The 25,976-nt window shown below is 42.9% G+C and overlaps 1 protein-coding gene across 3 annotated transcripts in view; it reads right to left on the minus strand.

The window, feature by feature from the left end:
- The window catches only part of slc4a1ap (solute carrier family 4 member 1 adaptor protein), a 161,515-nt gene that overhangs the window by 26,689 nt on the left and 108,850 nt on the right, over window positions 1–25,976 (minus strand). For all 3 annotated transcript variants that reach the window (XM_078542708.1, XM_078542710.1, XM_078542709.1), the window contains exon 11: window positions 12,342–12,540. In XM_078542708.1, the coding sequence (XP_078398834.1) occupies window positions 12,342–12,540 (199 nt within the window). The remainder of the gene's footprint in view (window positions 1–12,341; window positions 12,541–25,976) is intronic.

Raw genomic sequence — 25,976 nt, forward strand, 5'->3', positions numbered from 1 at the left:
ATAGATAGCTGAATTTTTCCCCCCTTTTTGTTAAGGCTGCATAATTTAGATCTACACATCTGAATCAGACAATGAAGTATGCACAAACCTGGGGCTAAGTCAACGTGCTAAAAGGTATTTATAAATGGCAAATGCATGTAATCGTTTGGTGTAACAGTTCCACAAACTATTTGCAATTTCTGCATCCAAAGATATTCTATCAAGGTCATTTCATTGGTATACTTTTATTCAGGAATCATGGATACATCTGCAACAGGTAGATTGGTGAGGATGAGGTCAAGTAGGTTTTCCCTCTTGTTGGTTCCTTCACCACTTGCCAAAGACTCAGTCTAGCAGGTATGTCTGTTAGGACTCGGCCAGCTCAGTCAGTAGTCATGCTACCAAGCAACTCTTGCTGACGGACAAGAATATATTTTGTGCTCTTGCCACCTTCAGTACCTTCTTCTAATTGGTGTGCAACATGGAGTAGTACTGCTTCATTGACTGAGTGGGGGTTGGGGGTGGCAGTCGGTGGTAATCAGCAGGAGGTTTCCTTACCCATGTTTGACCAGGTGCTAAGAGACTTTATGGGGTCCAGAGACAATGTTGAGGTCTCCCAGGGCAACTCGCTCCCGACTGTATACCACTGTGCCACCACCTCTGCTGGGTCTGTTCTGTCGGTGGATAGGACGTACCCTGTGATGGTGATGGTGGCGTCTGGGTCATCATCTGTAAGGTATGATCCAGTAAGCATCAGTTTGTCAGGCTGTTGCTCGGCTAGTCTATGGGACAGCTCTCTCAATTTTAGCACAAGCCTTCAGATGTTAGTAAGGACAGCTTTGCAGGGTCAGCAGGACCGGGTTTTGCTGTTGCTGTTTCTGGTGCCTAGGTCAATGCCAGGTGGGCCATCCGGTTTCATTCCTTTTAGAATTTGTAGCAGTTTGATATAACTGAGTGGCTTGCTCGGCATTTAAGGGTCAACCTAGAGTCACAGGTGGCCAGAAGAGGTAAGGACGGCAGATTTCCTTTCTTAAAGAGCATTAGTGAACCAGGTGGTTTTTTTTTCTAATAATTGATAATGGTTTCATGGTCACCATTACAGAGACTAGCTTATGATTTCAGATTTTTTAATGTAAATTTCACCAGCTGCTGTGATGGGATTTGAACTCGCGTCCCTAGAGCATTAGCCTGGGCCTGGAGAATTGCAAACATTACACCTTTATTCAAAAAAGGATGTAAAGATAAACTCAGCAACTACAGGCCAGTTTAACTTCGTTGGTGAGGAAACTTCTAGAAAAAAATAATCCCAGACAAAATTAACAGTCGCACGAACAAAAGCTGCTCAATTAAGGAAAGCCAGCATGGATTTCTTAAAGGTAAGTCATGTTTAACTAACTTGTTGGCACTTTTTGAAGAGGTAACAGAAAGGGTTGTTGAGGGCAATGCCGCTGATGTGATCTATATGGACTTCCAAAAGGCATTTGATACAGTGCCGCCCAACAGACTTGAGGGCAAACTTATTGTTCATGGGATAAAAGGGACAGGAGTAACATGGATACGGGACTGGCTGAGCGCCAGGAAACAGATTAGTGGTTAACAGACGTTTTTTGTGCTAGAGGACGGTTTGTGGTGGAGTTCCACAGGGGTCAGCATTGCCTTTCCTAATATATATTAATGACCTAGACCTTGGCGTGCAGGGCACAATTTGAAAGTTTGTGGATGGCACAAAACTTGGAAGTATTGTGAGCTGTGTGGAGGATAGTGTAGAATTTTAAAAAGACATAGACAAGTTGGTTGGTGGAATGGGTGGACACGTGGTAGATTCATTTTGGTAGGAAGAACATGGAGAGCCAATATAAAGGGTACAATTCTAAAGGGGTGCAGGAGCAAAGGGATCTGGGTGTATATGTGCCAAAATTATTGAAGGTGGCAGGACAGGTGGAGAGAGCAGTTAATAAAACATACAGGTATCCTGGGCTTTACTAACGGGGCATAGAGGTTATGTTGAATTTGCATAAGGCACTAGTTCGGCCTCAGCTAGAGTACTGCATCTTGTTCTGGGCACCACCTTTAGATAGGATGTGAAGCCATTAAAGAAGGTGCAGAAAAGATTCATGCGCATGGTTCCAGGGATGAGGAACTTCAGTTATGAAGATAGATTGGAGAAGTTAGCATTGTTTTCCTTCGAGAAAAGGCGGCTGGGAGGAAATTTGATAAAAAATCATGAGAACGAAAGGGCACAGATTTAAAGTAATTAGTAAAAGAAGCAGAAGCTATATGAGGAGAAACATTTTTACAGAGTGAGTGGTTAGGTTTTGGAATGCACAGCCTCAGTGTGTTGTGGAGACAGATTCAATTGAAGCATTCAAAAAGGAGTTAGACTGTTATCTGAAAAGGAAGAATGTGCAGGGTTATGGGGAGAATGCAGGGGAATGTACTAGGTGAGTTGCTCATTCAGAGTGCCGGTGCAGACATGATGGGCTAAATGGCCTCCTTCTGCACCATACCAATTCTGTGATTTTGTGTCTCTTGATTACTACTACAATATCACCATTATACCTCCCAAGCTCTACTGAGCATCCTCATCACTTGCCTTGTCCCTATTGCACAAGCTTCTTGTCTTTCGGCAAATTTTCTCCCCTTCCCTTCTGAAATCAGACGCTCGTGGAAACCTCCTGCAAATCATCATTACTTATTTAGGAGCCTCAACAGTAAGGCCTACAACTCTAGTGGAGCACATTATCCCCAAGCATCCACACACCCATTCATCCACAGGAATCACAGAGAATGATCAGGACTGAGAGGCACATACCTCTCCTTCCCCTCCCCAAATTCCAGAGTGTTTGTGAGTGTGTCTGATTGCAGCTCCAAAGCACCATGCTCCAACAGATTCAAGGCTCAATATTCAAATTAAATGCCATCAATATGTAAATTACATTCAAACAGCCTTATACTGAGATAGAAATGCAAATCCAATCAATGCAATGGGGCTGTCAGAGCTATATAAAACACCTATGCAGCCAGCCAGACATAAGTTCAAGATATAATTGTTCCTTCTGTATGTTTCTTGTTTGCAATGTTGGTGTGAAATGTCCCTATTAGTTTGAAGTCAGGTACTTCTTGCATTGTTTAATCAATGCTGTCACTAGGTATATTTATCACCACAAATTGCTCTCACCACTAGTGACAGTTCTATAACCAGTTCAGCTATTTTCATATAGCTTGAACTGATCTCTCCAGACGCAGCTTGCATTTGGGAATGAAGGCAAGAATTTACATTTATATAAAGCACCTAATCACACCCTCAGGACATCCCAAAGTGCTCAACGGTCAATGAGTTACTTTTGAAGTTTAGTCACTGTTGTTATGGGGCAGTTAATTCGGGCAAAGTATAATTCCACTCCCAGCAAATGAGATGAAGGGCCAGTTATGTGGTGTTGCTGCTTTGGGGAAGAACGTTGGCCAAGACACTGGGCCAGGTCCTTGACTGCAAAAATGTATTACTGGGAATTTTTGGCAAAGTTTTAATGGGCACCATAGGCATCTTTTACTGGGTCATTAATTATATTTTTCTGGGTGCCTGGTAACTGCACCAGTTTAGTTTAATGATATAGTGGAACATGGTGATCAATGTACCAAACTAATGCCCACACCAAACTGCATTGGCCAAAGCAACTGCTGGAATAGAGAAGCCTCCAAATATTAGTTTCTGAGAGATTGGAAAACCATGTTCTAAAATTTCAGGGCACAGGGGTTGCTCTCCCAGGGTGGAGATGATTAATTTAATATAGGCGTTTCATTCTAAAATGGAATTTTGTAGATAGGGAGAAACTGTTTCCATAAGCAGGGTGATTGGTAATCAAAGGCTATAGGTTTAAGGTAATTGACAGAAGACCACAGGGGAAATGAGAAGAATTTATTTTTACTCTGATATATGATGATCTGGAATGCACTGCCTGAAAATGAGGTGAAAGCAGATTCATACGTTTATACATATATATACACATGCCCCTCGGGCATACCCTCGCGTTTATGCAACTTGTGGCAGTGGCAATGGGTCATCTAATCTCTCCTCTGCTGTGCAATGCAGTTTTAAGTCAGAAAAGTGAGAATTGAAATAGTTCAGAAAGTAGTTAGTGAATTTGCTCCGCTTGTTATTTTTCACAGGCTGCAGTGACCAAATAGTAATTAAGAATTGTGTTTTGCAACACAGTAAGTAGATGTACTGCAAGTTCAGTCAACGCCTTCGCTCAGTTGGGAAGTCAATTTGGAAAGCTCCCTTGTCTCAGATCAACATCTCTACATTGTTATCTCTTTTCAATAAAATGCAATATACATGTACAAATACTGCCAACTACTGTGCCCCCCTCAGGTTTAACACTGACAAGATTTAAAACAAAAATATTGCTAAACTTCCAACTGGAGCTGCATCAAATCATTAAGATGCTCAGAAGTGTCAATGCCAGGGTTAGGGGCACTAAAGGTGGTTAAGTTTTGAGGATTTGCTGACCACAGAAGCATGAACAAGCAGGTGTAGAGGGAAAATATAACTTTAATCTGAGCTTGCTGATGAGGAGTTGCCAGACTGAATTATGGAGGGTGAGGGGGAGGTGTGTCAGACAGAATTAAGGGGCAGGAGGGAGATATGTTGCTGTATGTACTGGGAAGGTTGGGCAAGAACAGCCAAAGGGCGAGGAGTCTCTGTGGCTGGGGTCCAGGTTGGGGTAGAATGCCAAAATCTGGGCTGGGGTGGAGTGAGTGGGGGAACCGTGTGGGGAAAGGGTGGTGGTGGGGGGGGGGGGGGGGGGGGGGGGGGGTGGAATGGACTTTGGTCGAACATTAACTACTGAAACTAGCTACTGAGGAAGTAATAATCTACTCACTATGCTGTTTTTCTTTTGAAAGAAAAAACAAACCTTTTTAATAGTGAAGAATTAGTGTTTAAAGTTAACGAGTGTGCAGAATTTTTGTTATAAAAAATCCTAAATGTTCTAGGAGAGCATGCACCTACTCCATCTTCCATAAGTGCACAACCAACTTTGTGTCTTTAGCAGTTTCATTCCCGCAATCACATTTTATTTTGGTTATTTTTTATGCATAGATAGAGGTGCCAAGGAATATGGAACCAAGACAGGAAGATGGAGTTAAGATACTGAACAGTGGCGAATTAACTGAATGGCAGAACAGGCGTGAGAGGTTGAACAACGTACTCCTGTCCCAATATGCTCCTCCAATGCAAGTGAAGAAACGTGTCTGCCTACGAAGCTTGTGCAACCATTTGTTTTCGTGACATAGGTTGATAATCAGGATCATTCCTGAATTGTCAACTTTTCTGAACTGCTGGGTTAACTTTTGTTAGTGTTTTGGGTGATTTGAGTGCATTGTAGAAGGAAGATATTACCAAAAAATTAGAATCGGTGCCAGCTCCATTTACACTGCTGGAAACAAGTTAACTGTAATTGAGGTCAGACTCCTTGAAGCAGAACACAGGCTTTCAAACCTGAACAACTGCAAAACAATGGATGTGGAGGGAGAAGGCAGCCATGCAGGAAGAAATGATGATTGAGGTCATGCCAAGAAAATTGTGTGCCACCAAGAATAAAAAAAAACAAGTGATGGAACAGCTAGGCTTACCCAAAAGAACTGGAGTTCAGAACTGAGGTTAAGTTGGTATGCAATTGCTAATGGGAATCAGCTGGAGCATAGCAAGAGGTGCAGATAGCGTATTACAAGCTCAACACTCGCTGGTATAGAACAGAATCTTCTCTCACAACATTTACCACTTGTATTTATATAGCAACTTTAAAGCACTAAAATGTACTAAGGAATTTCACGGGAGTAATCAAAGAAAATTTGACACCAAGCCACAAAGAGATATTAGAACAGTGGAGGCAGGTTTTAAGGAGTGTCTTAAAGAAGGAGAGAAAGGTTCAGAGATTTAGAGAGGTATTACCAGAGCTCAGGGCCTACACAGTTGAATGGTGAAACAAAGAAAATGTGCAAGAGGCCAGAATTGGAGGAGTGCAGGGATCTCAAGGAGTTTTGGGGCTGTAGAGGTTACAGAGGTAGGGAGGGGTGAGGCTATAGAGAGATCTGAAAACAAGCTTGAGAACTTTTAAATCTAGGCATTGCTGAACCGGAAGCCAATGTAGATTTGCGGATGGAGTGGTGATGGGTGAATGGGACTTGGTGCAAGTTAGGATTCAGGTACAAGCGTTTGGATGAGCTCAAGTTTACAGAGAGTGCAAGGTGGGAGGTTGGCCGAGAAGGCATTGGAATAGGTGAATGTAGAGGTAACTAAAACATGGATGAAGAATTCAGCAGCAGGTGGACTGAGGCAGGCATGGAGAAGGATGATTTTATGAAAGTGGAAGTAGGTGTTCTTGGCGATGTATAGGTTACATGGTTGAAAGCTTATCTCTGGGGCATTATCTCTGGGAAAAATAGATGTCAAAACTGCAAACAGTCTAGTTCAGCCTCAGGTCAGGGAAAGGAATGGAGCCAGTGGTGAAGATATGGAGTTCGTGGAGGGCGGGGGATTAGAAGGTGGGGAGGGGGGCAGGGTAGGCAGAAAACAATGGTTTTGATCTTCCCAATTTTTGCTCCTCCAATACCATGTATCGGACAAGCAGTGTGACAAATTAGAAGTAGTGGCGGGATTGAGAGATTTGGTGGTGAGGTAATTCTGAGTGTCATCAGTATACATGTGGAATCTGACATTTTGGATGATGTCACCGAGTGGTACCATGTATATGTGAAAGAGGAGGGGGCCAAGGATTGATTCTTAGTGGACTCCCTGGCAACTGTACAGGAATGGGAAAAGAAAGCCATTGTAGGTGATTCTCTGCCTCCAACTGTATAGACCGGAATAAAACAGTCAAGAGCAGCCCCATTCAGTTGGGTAACAGGGGAAAGGAACTGGAGGATGGTCAAAACAAAAAACTACTGCGGATGCTGGAAATCCAAAACAAAAACAGAATTACCTGGAAAAACTCAGCAGGTCTGGCAGCATCGGCGGAGAAGAAAAGAGTTGACGTTTCGAATCCTCATGACCTGCCGAAGGGTCATGAGGACTCGATGCTGCCAGACCTGCTGAGTTTTTCCAGGTAATTCTGTTTTTGTTGTGGAGGATGGTCAACCCTGTCAAACGCTACAGACACATTGAGAAGGATGAGGGACAGCTTCCCATGCCAGAGTCATATAGGATGTAATTTCTGATTTTGATAATGACTGTTTCAGTGCAGTGGCAGAGGCAGAGGCAGAAACTTGATTGAAGAGACTTAACCCCACCCCCACCTGGGCTGGAGCGCAACTTCACCTGGAACAAGATGTAACACCTGCCCACAGTACACAGGCTCCACTGAAGGCCTGTCCTACAATGGGTGTAATAAAATCCATCCCTTCCACTGCAGAATGCAACACAATGCATGTTTGTAGCAGGTTGCAATACCACCTGCCTATACTTACACAGCTCACAACACGCCCATCTCCACCGCAGCCACTGGCAACAAACTATGAGACATTTCACAAAAGTAAAGCGTTTTACTCAGGTTACAGCAATATTCTGAATTCTTCAGCATAACATTCAAATGTTTTGCCTCGTGATGGAGTTGAGGGAGAGAAAGAAACTTCAGGAAATTTGCCCCATGCGCCACCACCTTGTGGCCAAAACCGGTAATGAGGTTGTGACGGTTGACATACCAAAACTGAAAAGGAAAAGTTTGCATGGCAATTTCTAAGGGCAAATATTAGCCTAAAACGAAGACAGAAGATTGGGACAATAAACAGAAAGTTTTGTGGCCAGGGAGTACTGCAAGCATGATATATTAAAAAAAAACTATAAACAAGACCCTTCGTGGAATGTAGTAAAAGAAGGCCGTTCATGCCTCAAGACCACTGTAAGAAAAGGTAGCTTTAAGAATATTATAGAATCAGCTGGCATAGAATTGTGATTACCTAGTAGAAGATTTTTTTTCTCTTTCTCTCTTCAAAAATAGTTGCTTAGAAACCAGGGCAGGGATAAACAGAGATAATAGCCAAGGAGAATGGTGCTTTCAGGGGCCCTTATATCAAGGTCTTCTGGTACAGGCCTCAATGTTGACATTCCTGAGTTGATAGGACAAAGTCTTGTACCCTCTGATTGAGATCAGTGCCTGGCAGGAGTTAACAAATGGCATCCAGCATGAGGTAAGCTGAAAGATGACCTCAAGGCAAAATGATGGGCAGGGGAGATTACACCTTGGGTACCTGTCCTTCAGTTGTCACTGATCAGATGGGATCGAACAAGTGGTGGCAGTAAGCCACCAGCCCCTAGAATAAGGTATATAAACAGGTGCTCAGAAGTGGGAGTGTTCAGTCTTCTTCAGACCAAAGAAGACTGGAGAAGAGCTTCCCCAACACCTTGATTAGTTTGAGAAAACAGAAAAGATAAAAGAAAGCTGTGAAAGAAGAGGCAAGAGATTGCCACCTTCAGCCACAGAAATCAACTTCAGCTGTCCACTCGTCCTCTGGCGCTGGTAAACTGTTCGCACCTTTCTTTCCTGTCTATTTAGCAAGATATTTAAACGGTTGCTTCTTAATAAACTGCTGTAAAAGCACTTATCAGCTCAGCCCACTTTTTGGGTAATCCGTGACTCCTGAAGTCAAAATTTACAAAATGGTGTCAGAAGTGGGATATCACAGTGATTGAGATTATGAGCCAGGAGTTCATGATTGCATTTTCAGGAGGCTTTCTAATGACGTCCAGAAATGAAAGCTTAAGCTAAAGAAGTGCTGAGATGGTTCAAGAGGAGGTCAGTGAGAACCGAGGTGGAAACAGGCCTTGCAATAGAGCAAACAGGCTCCATTTACCGATAAATTCCAAACTCAGAATCACTATATCTCCAGCAAAATGAAGTGAATGGAGGACAGCTACATTATACAGATTATGTCTGTAAAATTAATCCCAACCATTTATAGCGGTGTGGTCTCCAGGTATGATTGACTCGGGAGTTACCCAATCAATGCCATTCTGGCTATGTTTCATGACGTTACTATATTTAACCTTTAAAATGAAGATTGAACGTATTTTTAGTGCTTGAGAAAATTGGTTGGATTGAGTTTATGGAGTTTGACAGCACTGAGATGTTGAATTAACTGAGGATAATTCAGCAGTCAGTCACTTCAATAGAATCACAAATGCTTCCCATGATCTGCTTCAACAAAAGAGGCAGAAAAAAAGAAAGCTGCTGAATTATTCCCCAAGAATTTTGATCATTTATTACAAAGTTACAGCAAACAGGTGTAGCTGCAGGTTCCAACGGCACCAGCAGCTCTAATCCTACCATTTAAAAATAATCGTTTGGTAGTACAGAACTTGAGTATTGTTGAAAAAAGACATTTTGTCAAAACTTTTCACCTTGCCCTCATCAGGACAATCGCAAGATTACCAATGTCAGGGGAAGCAACAACTTTATTCTGTATGAGAAGAGAGTGCTGATTTGTTGGCAAGTGGACTCTGATTGGTAAAGGCGTTGCCATGGAGAATGCACCAGTTAATGGTGACTGACAGTTAACTGCCAAGCACTGTTTGAAATTTAAACCAGGCAGCTTGACTTTGATTGGTCAAAACATTGCCTTGAGGAATGAACCAGGGAATGGCTATCACTTATTTTGCTGAGCTGAAACAGGCACAATGTGTGTACAGGTTGTTCCTGTCTGCTTAGAACAGGGCCATGTTTATTAATATATGTAGCTTCCAGTACATGCAAATGTGCCACACTGCAAGCCAACTGACAATCTTAAATTGGTTGTCAGCGTAATTTTTAGTATAGTGAGGATTATTTAGCAAACATTGTCCCAATCACGGAATCACATCCAATGTTGGACACTGTGTTTTGAGTTTTGCAAGCACAGGCTGGTTGGGTACGGTCTGTACCTTGCCCATTGTGAACAACTGAAGGGACATGCTGTTTGATACAATCCGCCAGTCTTTGGGGCATACGGCCTACATACCTAGCATCACACTGGCACTGAAATTCATATACATTACTCATTTGTGTGATAGGCAAAACGTCTTTTTGGCTTGACGACAGGATCCTGTTAGTGACGAATACCACTCATGTTGCCACTGCATAGTAGCAGCGTGAAACAGCTGCTCAAATTTCTGAGGAGCCTTACCCCTCCAGGGTTACCTGATGCAGACTAGGCACTTTTCAGGGCCGAAGGTGACAACCTTAGGCCCATTCATGAGTTTGTGCGATACACGGTGTGAAATGATCTAATCAGGGTAGCCATTATCCCGCAGGATGTCTTTGATGTGCTCTATTTCAGCATGAAGTTTGCATTTACGATGTTGCTGATAAGGCTAATTTTATAGCGTGTGGAACTGTAAAAATCCCAAACTAAAACAAAAATACCTGGAAAAACTCAGCAGGTCTGGCAGCATCTGTGGATAGGAGCACAGTTAATGTTTTGAGTCCGAATGACCCTTCAACAGAACATTCGGACTCGAAACGTTAACTGTGCTCCTATCCGCAGATGTTGCCAGACCTGCTGAGTTTTTCCAGGTATTTTTGTTTTTGTTTTGGATTTCAAGCATCCGCAGTTTTTTGCTTTTATCTTAGTGTAAAAATCCCAACTTGTGTATTGACCAGTGAAGGTAGGCTTGCGGTAGACCCTGGCAGATTTCTCAACTAGCATGTCCATGGGATCCCCTCTAGGCCCAGCTCTCGCAAATATCTTTGTTGGGTTCCATGAGAAACATGTCTTTGATGGAATGACACCTAACCTCCTACCCCTTGTATGTTTCCAATATGTGGATGATACTGTTTGCTATAATTAAATCTGTAGCAGGATATAATAATTTCCTTAAATGTCTCAATGGGTTCCATCCTGTGCTCAAATTCACCTTGAAATGAAGCAGTCAAATTAACTCCCTTTTCTTGATGTACTAGTTGAGAAATCTGTCAGGGGGTTCTCTACCACTGTCTACCGCAAGTCCACCTTCACTGGTCGGTATACGTGTTGGGATTCTCATAGTTATACGTGCTATAGGATTGGCATTATCGTTAATCTCGTAAACAGGGACCAAGCCATTTGTTCACCATGCAAGCTTTTTGCTGAAATAGAGCACTTCAAAGACATCCTGCAGTACAATGGCTACTCTGATCAGACCATTTTGCACTATATATCACATAAATTCATGGACGGGCCTAAGGTTGTCACTTTCGGCCCTGAAAAGTGCCAGCCTACCTTAGATTACCCTGGAAGGACAAGGTATCTCAAAAAATTTGAGCAACAGGTGAAGCTAGCTGTTTCACGCTGCTACTATGCAGTAGCAACATGAGTGGTATTCACCACTAACAGAATGCTGCTGTCAATAGACATTCTGCCTATAACACAAATGAGTAATGTGGTATATGAATTGCAGTGCCAGTGTGATGCTAGGTATGTAGGCCGTACGTCACAAAGACTGGCGGATTGTATCAAGCAGCATGTCCCTTCAGCTGTTTACAACGGGCAAGGTACAGACCGTACCCAACCAGCCCATGCTTGCAAAACTCAAAACACAGTGTCCAACATTAGATGTGATTCCACAATGGGGCAACATTTATTAAATAATCTTCAGTGTGCTAAAAGTTACACTGACGGTCGGACTCACAGTGTGGCACATTTGCATGTAGTGGAAGCTACATATATTAACACACAGGGCAGGATGGTCCATATATTAATACACAGAAAGAACATGTACACACATTGTGCCTGTTTCAGCTAAACAAAATAAGTGATAGCCATTTGCTGGTTCCTTCCTCAGGACAATGCTTTGACAATCAGTCAATGTGCCTGGCTTAAATTTCAAACAATGCTTGACAGTCAGTCACCATTAACTGGTGCATTCTCCATGCAACACCTCTACCAATCAGAGTTCACTTGCCAACCAATCAGCACTTTCTTCTCATACAGTATTAGGATGTTGTTTCCCCTGACATTGGTATTCTTGCGATTGTCTTGATGAGTGGAAGATGAAAAGCTTTGACAAAAATGTGTTTTTTCAGCAATACTTAGCATTTTTCTAGTGTTAATCTGGACCGGTGAGCGGTGTGAAACTATTTAAACATTGACAGCATCAAAGCCACTCATAATAGTGTTCACAATTGATGACCACATACTCTCAATTTCTAGTGGGATGGCAGATCAGGAGCGTGATTCTGGCTAATTATCTCTTCCCTTCTTCAGCCAAAAAATATATGATGGCCTCTTGTAGCAGATTAACTGCTGCCTGAGCTGAGACCAATAAAGCAGCACAGGCTGGGAAGACTCCCTCTTGCTAGTTCATGCTGCCTTCCTGATGTCAGCAGTTAAGAATTCTGCTCTTAACTCACCATTATCCTGGCTGGGATTTTCTGCTGAATCAGTCGGATGAGACAGGTCTGCTTCTTGTTCCATTTCTTGCCCTTGGATCCAACCAGCAGGCTTGTTCTTTTCTGCTTCTTCCTCCTCCTCCTCCTCCTCTTCTGCTACTTGGCTTTCCTTCATGTTAAAGAAACTACTGGGTGGTTCAGGGCGTTTAGGTGGCAATCGCTGTACAGGAAGAATAGAAATATAAGCACACCTTTTTATTACCACCAAGTGTTTGGAAGACTTTTCCTTCAGAAAAGAATTTGTCATTAGCACTTTAGCATTAACATTTTGTCATCTAACTTTTTGTCTCCTGACATTTGAACTTTATAGCCAGCAACAACAACTTGTATTTAGAAACAACTTTAACAAAAAAAAGTCCCAAGGTGCTTCACAGAGACATAAGAATGATTAAATAAAAAGGAAATGGTCGTTGAATCAAAGGAGGAAATATTAGATGACCAAAAGCACAGTTAAAAAAAAGGTGCATTTTAAGGATATTTTAAAAAAGGGGAGGTGAAGAATTTGAGGGTTTGAAGAGCAAATTCCACTATGTGGTTAAGACCATTTTAGTGTTATGGAAGGGAAGGAAACTCTATTGGAAGAATTCAAACAGAAAGCTGTTGGAGAAATGGGCATTGGACCTTGAAGGTGACAACACTTTCAAGGACACAAGAGGAAATAGGGGAATTGGCTGATTAATCTGGATGAACTTTTATGAATTCTCTTTATAATTTTGAAGCTTTCAAGTAAATGCCCTCAAAGTCTTCTCCTACTTTTCCAGCTTCTCCCATTTTACTTGGGGTCACCACAATGCTGGTTGATCACCCTTCTCCTTCTATACTTGTCAGTCACCCATTCCTCTTCTAATCCCTCTGCGTTTCAGTCTCTCATCACCATATCCTTCCACCTGGTCTTAGACCTTCCTCCTTTTCATTTTCCTGGCAATCCCATCTCCAATCACTCACCTCACTACATCCTCTCTCTCTCTCTCAATCACAGGTGACCATACCATTTTCAATTGCTTCTCGGCTACATTTTTTGATCCTTCCAAAATCTTCACTGATCCCCCTGATATCCTAATCCCTGATCTTGTCCTTTCTTGTCACTCCACACAACCATCTCAGCATCCACATCTCATTAGTATCCAGTCATTGTTCCTCTCTTCTTGATGTTGACCAAGTTTCTGCACTCTATAACAAGGCCGGTCTCACAACTGTTGTAGATTTTTCCTCTCAGTTTCAGCGATACTTTTCTATCACATAACACTCCACTGCACGTCTTCCAATTATTCCACAAAGTGCCAATCCATTGCTTAATTTCCACTCTCATACTTCCATCTTCTGTGACCACTGACCCCAGGCACTTGAAGCTACTCACTTTCTCTAGGTCTTCACCCATAATCTTTACACCTTCACTCTGTTCCTCTTCCTTAGTTTCAAATCTTAAAGTCCCCTCTTGCCTAAAGAAAATGGAGAAGGTGAACACATATAGAAGCCCAACCATGGAGGCACTGGAAGCAGAGATTACAAACGATAACAGAATGATGGTGTTGGAAGCAAAGTGGGATAAGAAGTTTGTGATCTTGGGTCTGGACCAATCGATGGTGCTGTACAATGCTACATCTGAAGGAAATTGGAATGGAGGATGTCTATGAGTGCTAGTTTAAGTATGCAGAGTTAGGTGCCACCACAATTCCTTAGTGTTCATTTGATTTCCTTAGGGACATCTTGTGGAATTTGCGCTCATCTTTTTTGTATATAGTGGACTGATATTTGGAAAAAATATTCGTCCGAAGTTTTAAAATATTTTGGGTACCATAAAAAATGTATTTTAAAAAATTGACCTCTATTTCAGGTCTTACTTCCTTCGAGTCTTCTTCCTATAAGTCTAAACTGATCCCCAAACATGTGATTCTCTAGCTAGAGCAGTGATTTGCTCCCGGGACAGTTTTGATTAAAACATTAACGCCCTACGGCTGATAGGTGAGGATTTCTAGCAAAAACCAACTGTGGGAAGTAAAGGAGCTGGTTTTGGCACTGACCTCCACCACCTCAAGAGCATCAAGTTAACATTTTCATTTCAACACAAATGCAATTTTCCCCACGTTGGGTGATTGAGTAATTTAGGGTTTTGGCCAGAAACATCCTACATTATCCAGGACAAAGCAGTCTGCTTGATTGGGACCCCATCCACCATCTTAAACATTCATTCCATGCACCACTGGCAGACTGCTGTGTGCACCATCTACAAGATACACTGTAGTAACTTGCCAAGGCTTCCTCGATAGCATCTCCAAAACTAGTGACCCCTACCACTGAGAAAGACAAGGGCAGTCGGTAGGTGGGAATACTACCAACTCTAAGAAGCACACCGCCCTAACTTAGAAATGCATCAACGTTCCTTTGTTATCACTCAGTCAAAATTAGGGAGCTCCCTCACTAATGGCACTGTAGAAGCACTTTCATTGCACAGACTGAAAGGGAGCTCACCATCAACTCCTCAAAAGCAATTAGGAATGGGCAATAAATGCAGATCTTGCCAGTAATACCAACATCCAATGGAAAATAGGAGCTAGGATTCAATCAAACTCAGATTTTCTCTTCCCTCAATCTTCAGTGAAAGTCCCCAAGTGACTAAATGGCCTCCTTTATCTTTGTAAACCAAACTTGGGTAACAAAGTGGGAAATGTCATCCAACGATATATTAGAACTTGCAGTGCCTGTTGAACTGAAGCAAGCCCAATATTCTGATCTATTAATATTTTTTGAAGTTAAAATTTTTAAACTTAAGGATATAATGCTGAATTACACAATTGGCAAAGCAATACAATAAATTAATAAAATATATTCTGCAATTGTACAATCACCATATCAAGACACCAATCAGGCAAATAATGAAATAAACCACTTTGCCATTTAAAACACTAACGCAGTCAGCTCTAGTCACACTGTATATCAAAGTGAAGAAAATGAATCCCTTGAAGCTCTTGATCAGAACCAATAGTTGCAAACCCAATTAAAAAAATGAGCAAAGGCACATGTGTATGACAACACAAGTCAGATGGAGAGAAAAGCTCTCTTTTAATTTGCCGTGATAAACCTTAATCCTAACCTTATAATGGCACCCCCTACTGTATCAGTGTCACACCTCCATCTCTAATAGCTGCCATTGATGTACACCTCTGAATTAAGATTGCCAATTTGTGTCAAATCACTGCCACCTATGTTTTGTAGACTCATACAAGCTGAACTGAATCTGGGCAGGGTCATTTTATGTTTGACCCTTACAACCAGCAGAAATTTGAAAGTTTCATCACATCAACGTGGTATGGATTGAAACCCAGATTCCAGAAGTGGAAAGTAATTAAAGGACATAAAATAAAACAGTAAAATATTTTACTGGCACATCAATAACAGAAAGGAAGACTGTAATGGGAATAGGACCATTAAGGAATAGATAGGATAATACCACAGGTAATGATAGAGAGATGACAGAAATATTAAATAATTATTTTGCTTTGGTGTTTACCAAGAGACATTTAATGATGAGATGAGTAATGAGATATGTGCATTTAAAATAAAAAAGGGGATGTGTTGAATAAACTAAACAAACTCAAAGAGGATAAAGACCCTGGTTTGGATGGATTATATCCATGTGCTTAAAAGAATCTACAGAAGAGATAGCAGAGACATTACTACTAATATTTAATAATTTGTTTGAAAAAGGTGTACTGCCAAAGGACCAGCAAATAGCTAATGTAATCCTTGTATTTAACAAGGGGACAGAAAATGTCTAGGGGATTATACAATGGTCAGCTTAACATCAGTGGTAAGAAAATAACAGAATCTCTGCTAAAGGGGAATAGAAGAACAATTGGAAATAAAAATATAATCGTTTGGTCCCTGAGACGTGAAAAGAAATCCAGAACTTTATTCTTATTGTTATTTTTCTTTAAAAAAAAAGGACTTTCTGCTCAACCAAAAAAGATGGCTGCTACAAGTCACATGATTGTAGGGTTGGCCCTTTGTCTGGGAGCTAACCCCAGGAGTTACAAGAACAAAAGAATTATTTTCTCAGATGGTGGTACCTCACCCCTCATTGTACAGACCCCTTATAATGACGAAAGCCAGGAGACTCTCACATAGAAACTCATTAGGCTTGCAGAGCTGCTAACAGACTCACATCACACCTGAAACTGTCCAGACGCATTTCAAAAGGGAATCAAAGGGATTCCATTTGCACCTGATAAGCTCACCTAGTTAGCCAAATCAGCTCACCTTGTTAGTGGAGTCAGTAGGTCCGCCTAGACAATAGCTTCCTGTCACCAGACCCTCAATATGGGTGGTAACTCTTTCAACACCTAACGACTGGGACATTAACAATCCTGAAATCAAAGCTAGTTCCAGATGCTGGATAAACACAGAGATAAAAACAAAAAAACTGCGGATGCTGGAAATCCAAAACAAAAACAGAAATACCTGGAAAAACTCAGCAGGTCTAGCAGCATTGGCGGAGAAGAGCAAAGTTGACGTTTTGAGTCCTCATGACCCTTCAGCAGAAATGCAGGCTGGGTGACCGCTTTGCAGAACACCTTCGGTCTGTCCGCAAGCATCACCCAGACCTCCCTGTCGCTTGCCATTTTAACATTCCATCCTGATCTCTTGCCCACAATGTCTGTCCTTGGCTTGCTGCATTGTTCCAGTGAAGCTCAACGCAAACTGGAGGAACAGCACCTCATCTTCCGACTAGGCACTTTACAGCCTTCCGGACTGAATATTGAGTTCAACAATTTTAGATCTTGAACTCCCTCCTCCATCCCCACCCCCTTTCCGTTTCTTCCCCCTCCTTTTTGTTTTTTCCAATAATTTATATAGATTTTTCTTTTCCCACCTATTTCCATTATTTTTAAATGTATTCCACCCATCATTTATCTATACCTTTTATGCCCTTTTAGTCTTATTTCACCCCACCCCCACTAGAGCTATCTGTACCTTGCTTGTCCTGCTACCCACTCTTAATTAGCACATTCTTTTAGATAATATCACCACCTTCAACACCTCTTTGTTCTTTTGTCTGTGACATCTTTTGGTTATCTCCTCCTATCACTGCTTGCTTGTCCCAACAACCAACCACTCACCCCAACCCCACCACATCCTCTCCCCCCTTAAACCAGCTTATATTTCACCCCTCTCCTATTTTTACTTAGTTCTGTTGAAGGGTCATGAGGACTCGAAACGTCAACTTTGCTCTTCTCCGCCGATGCTGCCAGAACTGCTGAGTTTTTCCAGGTATTTCTGTTTTTGTGCTGGATAAACATCCCTTTTGAAGTCATAGTGGAGAAAGAAGGGTCACATAATTCAAGTGACCAATTTGAAATCTCTGTATGCCTTTGAGAACTGAGAAACCCTCAGTCTGCTGTTTTAACATTCAACTGGTGAGCCACCAAATGGCAGAGCCCTCCTGGTAGAACAACAGCCTGTGCCTTGAAACCAGTCTATGCTAGAAGATTTCATACCATCGCCTACAGAACCGATCCGATCTCTGTGTACCTACTCCATCTAGTGCTATCCACACCAACTGCAAAGTGAACCCTACAACTCCTGTCTTCAGCCAGATGAACTCGAACTCCTACATGAAAGGATATCTCATTGGATTCTGACTCTGGAAATCATGTGAACTAATATTCACTTCTGTGGTTTTTGTACTGTAAAACTCTTTCTATTGCTCAGTTGGTTGGTTGGTTTGTGTGTGTATATAGCGGAGTGGGAAGTTGCGGATACTCCTCCCCCGGGAATGTGAAATAAACTAACCTTCTGAGTTAATCATAATGCAAGTTTGCTGCAAATTATTAGTAAATTGGTCCATACAAACCAAGGGATTGGGAAAAAAAGCCACCACATACTCAAAAAATAATTCAAAACATCTTCTGCTTACGGACAGATGATGAGAAGAAATCAGTGCAGTTTGTCCATAAAATAATGAATAGTCAGTATGGATTTCAAAAGGGAAAGTCTTACTTGACTGACCTTATTGAATTTTTTGTGGAAGTAACAGAGAGAATAGACAATGGTAATAAATAAGGTCAGAGGATGCGGAGTCAGGGGACAAATGGCAGAATGGATTGCTATCTGGCTTCAAGATAGAATCCAGGGAGTGGGAGTAAAGGGTAGTTATTCGGAGTGGCAGAAGGTGGGAAGTAGTGTTCCACAAGGATCAGTGCTGGGTCACTGCTGTTCACGTTTTACATCAAAATTTGGACTTTGAATCTAAGATACAATTTCTAAGTGACACCAAATTCGGTGGTATAGTTAATACTGAGAACTGTAGCAAATTACAGGAGGTCATTAACATACTTGCATAGTGAGCAAATAACTGGCAAATGAATTTCAACAAAGATAAATACGAGACTGTATATTTTGGTAGGAAGAATAAAAAAGTCACTTATGACTTGGAAGATGCAAGTCAGTTCAATAAAAATCTGGAATTAAAAGTCTAATGATGACCACAAAACCATTGTCGATTGTTGTAAAAACCCATCTGGTCCACTAATGCCCTTTAGAGAAGGAAATCTGCTGTCCCTGGTCTGCTCTACATGTGACTCCAGACCCACAGCAATGTGGTTGACTCTTAAGTGCCCTCTGATTAAGGGCAATTAGGGATGGGTAATAAATGCTGGCCTAGCCAGTGACGCCCGCATCCCATGAATGAATTAAAAAAAAGAATATGGAACTCACATCACAGTGACTGACTGAAGCGAATATGAACATACGAGTTAGGAGGAGGCGGCCATTTGGCCCCTCAAGCTTGCTCTGCCATTTGAAAAGATCATGGCTGATCTGACTGTGGCCTCTACTTTCCTGTCTACCCACTATACCCTTTGACTCCCTTGTCAGTCAAGTATCTATCCAACTCAGCCTTAAAAATATTCAGTGATCCTGCCTCCACTACTCTCTGGGGAAGATAATTCAACAGACAGCCTGGTATAGATGCATTTAAGGGGAAACTAGATAAGCATATGAGTGAGAAAAGGATAGGTGACTCCCGATGGCAGATTTAGATGTGAAAAGTTGGAAGGAGGCTTGAATGGAGCACAATCACTTATTTGGACTGGATGGGCTGAATGGCCTGTTTCAGCGCCGCATATCCTATGTAATTCTGCTAACAATTGCACAGGAAGTGTACTTCAAACAGCGACATCATGATGCAGGTAACTTATATAAGACAACAAAGTCACTGGGCTTCCAGATTCCATTTGAAACCAAAATGGACAAACACAGGGAAAATGTATTTTGTTGACTGGAAGGTGAAACAGCAAAAAAAATCATGGTAATGTACAGAGGTCCATTTTCCTTGCAGTTATGTGATTTTGATGTAATCACTCCTTATTTCTTTTTAAACAGCCTGCTCTTCAGGGTAGGTGAAAATGTAAATCATTGACACCATTTTTAATGTTGAAGATTGCAACTCCTCCCACTGAATGAAGCTCCTCCAGTCATGTTCCCTACATAGATCAACTCCAAGTGCTCATCTGTAAAATTTAAGATTTACTTTCATACTTAGGAGATGAGAGTGCCAAAACAGCTGCCAAAATTAAATTTGACATTTTGTAACTAATGTCTGTGTAAGCATTTTGGAGCTAGGATCAGCTGAAATCCAAACTTTGAAAATGCTGTACGCTCAGCCTGATTAATGTGCTATGCGTGAGAGCTGGTGCAAATTGAACACAGCCCAGGAGTGGGTTCAATATAAAAATGACCACCCCACCCCCACCAGAAAAAAGGACTTTTGTTTTATTTACTGAACCCTCCCCCCTGCCCTTGGCATGGATAGCCATGCTATTGACCTTCAATATATCAGCAGCATGCAGAAACATCCCATGTGCCCAGCTCAACTTGTTAGTATCTTGACTCCCTTCTCTCTCCCCTTGTCCAGTCCCTTCCCACCTACATCCGTGATTCCTCTGACACCTTATGTCACATCAACAATTTCCAGTTCCCTGGCCCCAACCGCTTCCTCTTCACCATGGATGTCCAATCCCTCTACACCTCCATCCCCCACCAAGGTGGTCTGAGGGCCCTTAGCTTCTTCCTTGAACAGAGGCCCGAACAATCCCCATCCACCATTACTCTCCTCCGTCTGGCTGAACTTGTTCTCACACTGAACAATTTCTCCTTTAACTCCTCTCACTTCCTCCAAATAAAAGGTGTGGCTATGGGTACCCGCATGGGCCCCAGCTATGCCTGTCTCTTTATGGGGTATGTGGAACATTCCTTGTTCCAGTCCTACTCCGGCCCCCTCCCACAACTCTTTCTCCGGTACATCGATGATTACTTCGGTGCTGCTTCATGCTCTCGCCGGAACCTGGAAAAATGTATTAATTTTGCTTCCAATCTCCACCCCTCCATCATTTTCACATGGTCCGTCTCTGACACTTCTCTTCCCTTCCTTGACCTCTCTGTCTCAATTTCTGATGATAGACTGTCCACCAATATCCATTACAAGCCTACCGACTCCCACAGCTACCCCGACTACAGCTCCTCACACCCCGCTTCCTGTAAGGACTCCATCCCATTCTCTCAGTTCCTTCGCCTCCGTCGCATCTGTTCTGATGACGCTACCTTCAGTTCCTCTGACATGTCCTCCTTCTTCCTTAACCGAGGTTTTCCACCCACGGTCGTTGACAGGGCCCTCAACCGTGTCCGGCCCATCTCCCGTGCATCCACCCTCACGCCTTCTCCTCCCTCCCAGAAACATGATAGGGTCCCCCTTGTCCTCACTTATCACCCCACCAGCCTCCACATTCAAAGGATCATCCTCCGCCATTTCCGCCAACTCCAGCATGATGCCACCCCCACCGGCGGCATTCCGTAGGGATCGTTCCCTCCGGGACACCCTGGTCCACTCCTCCATCACCCCCTACTCCTCAACCCCCACCTATGGCACCTCCTCATGCAAACGCAGAAGATGCAACACCTGCCCCTTCACTTCCTCTCTCCTCACCGTCCAAGGGCCCAAACACTCCTTTCAAGTGAAGCAGCATTTCACTTGCATTTCCCCTAACTTAGTCTACTGCATTCGTTGCTCCCAATGCGGTCTCCTCTACATTGGAGAGACCAAACGCAAACTGGGCGACCGCTTTGCTGAACACCTGCGGTCTGTCCGCAAGAAAGACCCAAACCTCCCTGTCGCTTGCCATTTTAACACTCCACCCTGCTCTCTTGCCCACATGTCTGTCCTTGGCTTGCTGCATTGTTCCAGTGAAGCCCAACGCAAACTGGAGGAACAGCACCTCATCTTCCGACTAGGCACTTTACAGCCTTCCGGGCTGAATATTGAATTCAACAACTTTAGATATTAAATTCCCCCTCCCCCCATCCCCACCCCGTTTCCTCCCCCTCCCCCCATCCCCACCCCGTTTCCTCCCCCTCCCTTTTGTTTTTTTCAATAATTTATATAGATTTTTCTTTTCCCACCTATTTCCATTATTTTTAAATCTACAACTAATACCTTGTCAATCTTTCCACCCCACCCCCACTAGAGCTGTACCTTGAGTGTCCTGCCATCCATTCTTAATTAGCACTTTTCTTAGATAATATCACCACCTTCAACACCTCTTTGATCCTTTTGTCTGTGACATCTTTTGATTATCTGCTCCTATCACTGCTTGCTTGTCCCTACAACCACCCCACCCTCAACTTCTCTCCCCCCGCCCCCCACCTTAAACCAGCTTATATTTCACTCCTCTCCTAACTATACTTCAGTTCTGTTGAAGAGTCGTGTAGACCCGAAAAGTCGACTCTTTTCTTCTCCACCGATGCTGCCAGACCTGCTGAGTTTTTCCAGGTAATTCTGTTTTTGTTTTGTTAGTTCTCTCTCTCTTCCTTGGTTCAGTGGTGGCATCTCACACCACTGAATCAGAAGGTTACGGGTTTAAGTCCTACTCCAGAGACTTCAACACATAATTCAAGCCGACACATCAGTGCAGTACTGAGGTATCAACTTTCAGATGACTAAACGGAGGTCATCTGCCCTCTCAGGTAAACATAATAAGTCCCAAGGTATTACTACTCTCCCAGTGTCTTGGCTGATGTTTATTCTCAACCAAGGCTTACAACAGATGATCTTGCGCTCTGTTTTAATGTGGTTTTCAAGGGCTTGCTATGTGTAAATTGGCTGCTGCTATTCAGAGTGACTACACTTCAAAGATGCTAAGCTGGCTGTAAAGTGCTTTGGGATGACCTAAGGTTGTGAAAGGCTCAATATAATTGCAAGCCTCTCTTTCTTTTTATTCAGATAATTTTGCCCAAGGCTGGTAGTTATTACACTGCAGCAATATCCAAGTATATTATGTTAGTACAGATGTGATTTGAACTTTGATTATCCAAGAATCCAAGACCTTAGTTGCTGCAGCTCTTTAATAAGCTATATGGAGCCTCAGTTCATTTATTTTACAATAGCCTGAAAGCATGTATTCACATTCCAAAGAAAATATATTACAATTTTGCACCGATTCAGGAAAACATAAAAATGTAAATTCTTCTTAAAACATTTTGAACATCCTGTTATTCTTCAGAATTACAAGATAGCACTCATAAAATTTAAGATGGTAATTTATTATTTTATACAATGGAGTTAGAATGCTCAGTTTGGGAGCATTCATTTTTTTTTAACACAAGTGTTTGAAAAAAGATGTATAGATTCTATGCATTAGACACTGTAGTTGGGGGTGGCTGCTCTCCAATACTAAGTTAAACAATGGTCTTTAATCACTTGGGTTCAAAAGCTGCCCAGGTTGATTAAATAAAAGTATTTTTATTGCCTGCTGGCTGTAAAATGCTTCTGGACAGCATCAACCTAGGTACTAATGGGTATGGGTGCACAGAAAATGATCCCCTGGTTTAGCAATCTCACTAATTCAAGATGTGGGGATGATTGATATGGGAAATGAAACTGGTTGGGTGTTCTTCTCAAGTGGAGTCTGAGTCTTATTATTAGGGCAGATTAGAGAATAGTCTGCTCTAAATCTATCTGTGCTGCTTTTACTATGGGAGCACCCGCTGTTGACATCAAACACCTTAAAAAAAAGTGTCTTCATTCTCTAGCACAGCCACCATTCACCTTTGTGAACATATCATTAAAATAAAATTAAAAAGGATATTTATCTATTTCTGCTTGGCTTTGTGCAATGAAAAAAATTGTATTTATACAACACCTTTCACTTCCACAGGATGTCCTAAAGTCATTTACACCTAATTAAGCACTTCTGAAACATAGGACTGAAATTTTAGGTCCCGACAGGGGTGAGCACAAAAATTAGTGCTGCCAGGTGGTTTTACATTGCTGTTCCTGCCACTGGTGATTTTCCTCAGGATGGTAGAAGGTGGGGACCTGTCCAAATTGAAAATGGGGAATTAATCTGATTTCAATATTGTTGTCAGCTCATGCAGGGCTAGTTTGGAATTTTGATGAGGATGCACAAGTTATACACTGGGTCAGGAACTGTCAATGTGCATGCAGCTGGTAGCACAGGGGGCATGGAGTCATGGCCACACTATCAACTTAGCTGTGCCTTTAAAAGGGAGCAGAGCTGATGGGGGCACACAGGTACAATCGGGTGATAAAAGTTGTGGGGAGAGTGGTGTCTACATGTTTGGGCAGTGGAGGGGGTTGTGACACCTGCCTGCCATCCTGGGGCCATAAGAGGAGGGTGAGGGCTCCAGAAATGATTGAGTACAGCTACATGCCAGTCAGACAACAGCTGTGGATTGGATTACAGTTCTCAGATATTGTGTCAAACGATGAGGAGGATCAACATCCTCAGCGGCAGAGGAAGTGCCCTGGGCATGAGGAGGACTGAGGGGAGATAGGAGAAGCAGGAAGGCAGTGAAGACCATACCCCTAGATTGAGTGTACCACCAAAGATGAAGTTACATGGACATGTTAGAAGGCCACTACCATAGGAGACTGTGCTATCCAGGTAGATGGTCACTGAGATTTATATCAGTGCTGCAGAAAACTTCACACCTCACAGCACTGATCGCCATGCCTGCCAGTAGCCGTCAAAGTCATTGAGTCCTTGAACTAATACTGTTCTGGCTCCTTTCAAGGATCGGCAGTAGAACTTGGTGGCATCTCACAAGTGGTAGCAGACTATTGTATCTCACAGGTATGCCCTATTTGTGAGAGCTGTACAGTATATACAATTTCAAACAGATGGCCTCGCAAGCACAAAGAGCAGCAGGTTTTGTTTGCATCAGTGGAATCCCCAGATGCAAAACATTATTGATTGGACCCATTTGACAATGAGGCGCTGGGTGAGTGGTCAGTGAGATTCCTCAACAGTTATGGTTTCCACTCCCTCAAGAACTTTCTGCATGTCCATGCCTGCTGTCCTGGCAATTGCCATGAGTCCTTCATCCTTCAGCAGTCCAGGGTGCCGCAGCTCTTCATTTCACCTCCAAACTTAGTGCATGGAATCGAGGGAACAAGGGTTGTCCCCTTGAAGAGATGGCTGTTCACCCTCTGCTGGGACAGAGCCACAGAGGTGCTACAACCGAAGTGATCTGCTCATAAGGACCACCATCGAGTAGGCATTGCGATTCTAAAGGAGCTGGACTGCCTGGACTGTTCAACCGGCATCCTGCCGGCCACTCCTGCAAGGGTCTTGCACAAGGTGGTGGTCTGCTGCGTTCTTTAGAACATGGTCCTCCAGAAAGGTGTGGACCTTGAAGAGAATAAGACACTTGAACAGTACAGCTCATCAGAGGAAGTGGAGGGGCAGGATGTCAAAGAGAAGGAAGAGGAATATGCAAAGCAAAGAGGTGTCCCAGCTATTCAGGGAGGTGGTGGGGCCAATGCAGTATGAGAATTCTGTCAGGAAGCTGTCAACAGCAAGGGTCATCTGGTCCAGGCATATTTCAGCGGAGTCCTTCTAGCCCTGCAGGATCCACTTTGATCTGCTTGGGAGAACACTTTCATTGAAGATGTAACCATGAATCCATCCACTCTCACCACCAATGAATGATGCACATCTGTCCAGTGATCTCATTGTCCTCCTTCAAAGACCTTTGCTGCCCTTCGCCACTTCTTTCCTCTTTTCCAGATTCACCATTGAAAAATAGAAGCTTGCATGTTCTCCATCATTTGTCAATATTTACAGTTTATTCTAAAAGGTGAAAAAGTATAAACGAAACAAATCCCGGTCAACAATTCAGTGCTCTGCCCGACACAGTGACCTTAGCTCCTGGCAACTTCTATCCCATGTGGTCTGCTCATGTGTGTCTGCTTGTGGCTGAGGTGCCTGTGGCAGTTGTCCTCATCACAAGTTGCATAGATGGTCGCTCATTTTGAGGGGCCAAAGAGACCGATGATGATGACGATGGTGTCCCATGAAGTGTGGCTTCCTTATCTTACTCGGTGACTGCCTCAGCCGTTGGTTAGTGCTCTGGATCACTCGAGAGGACCACCAGCTCAGGCACAACTGCAGCCATTCCAAGCACCTTTGCACCACCAGTACCACTGACTGGTCAATGCTACAGAGCGTGCATGCATTCTGTGCATGTCAGTGCGCTGCTCCTGCATTTGCTCAGAGTGCTGCCACATCTGGCTCCAAGAGG

This window comes from Cetorhinus maximus, chromosome 5 (genome assembly GCF_964194155.1).
Source record: "Cetorhinus maximus chromosome 5, sCetMax3.hap1.1, whole genome shotgun sequence".
NCBI classification, from domain to species: domain Eukaryota; kingdom Metazoa; phylum Chordata; class Chondrichthyes; order Lamniformes; family Cetorhinidae; genus Cetorhinus; species Cetorhinus maximus.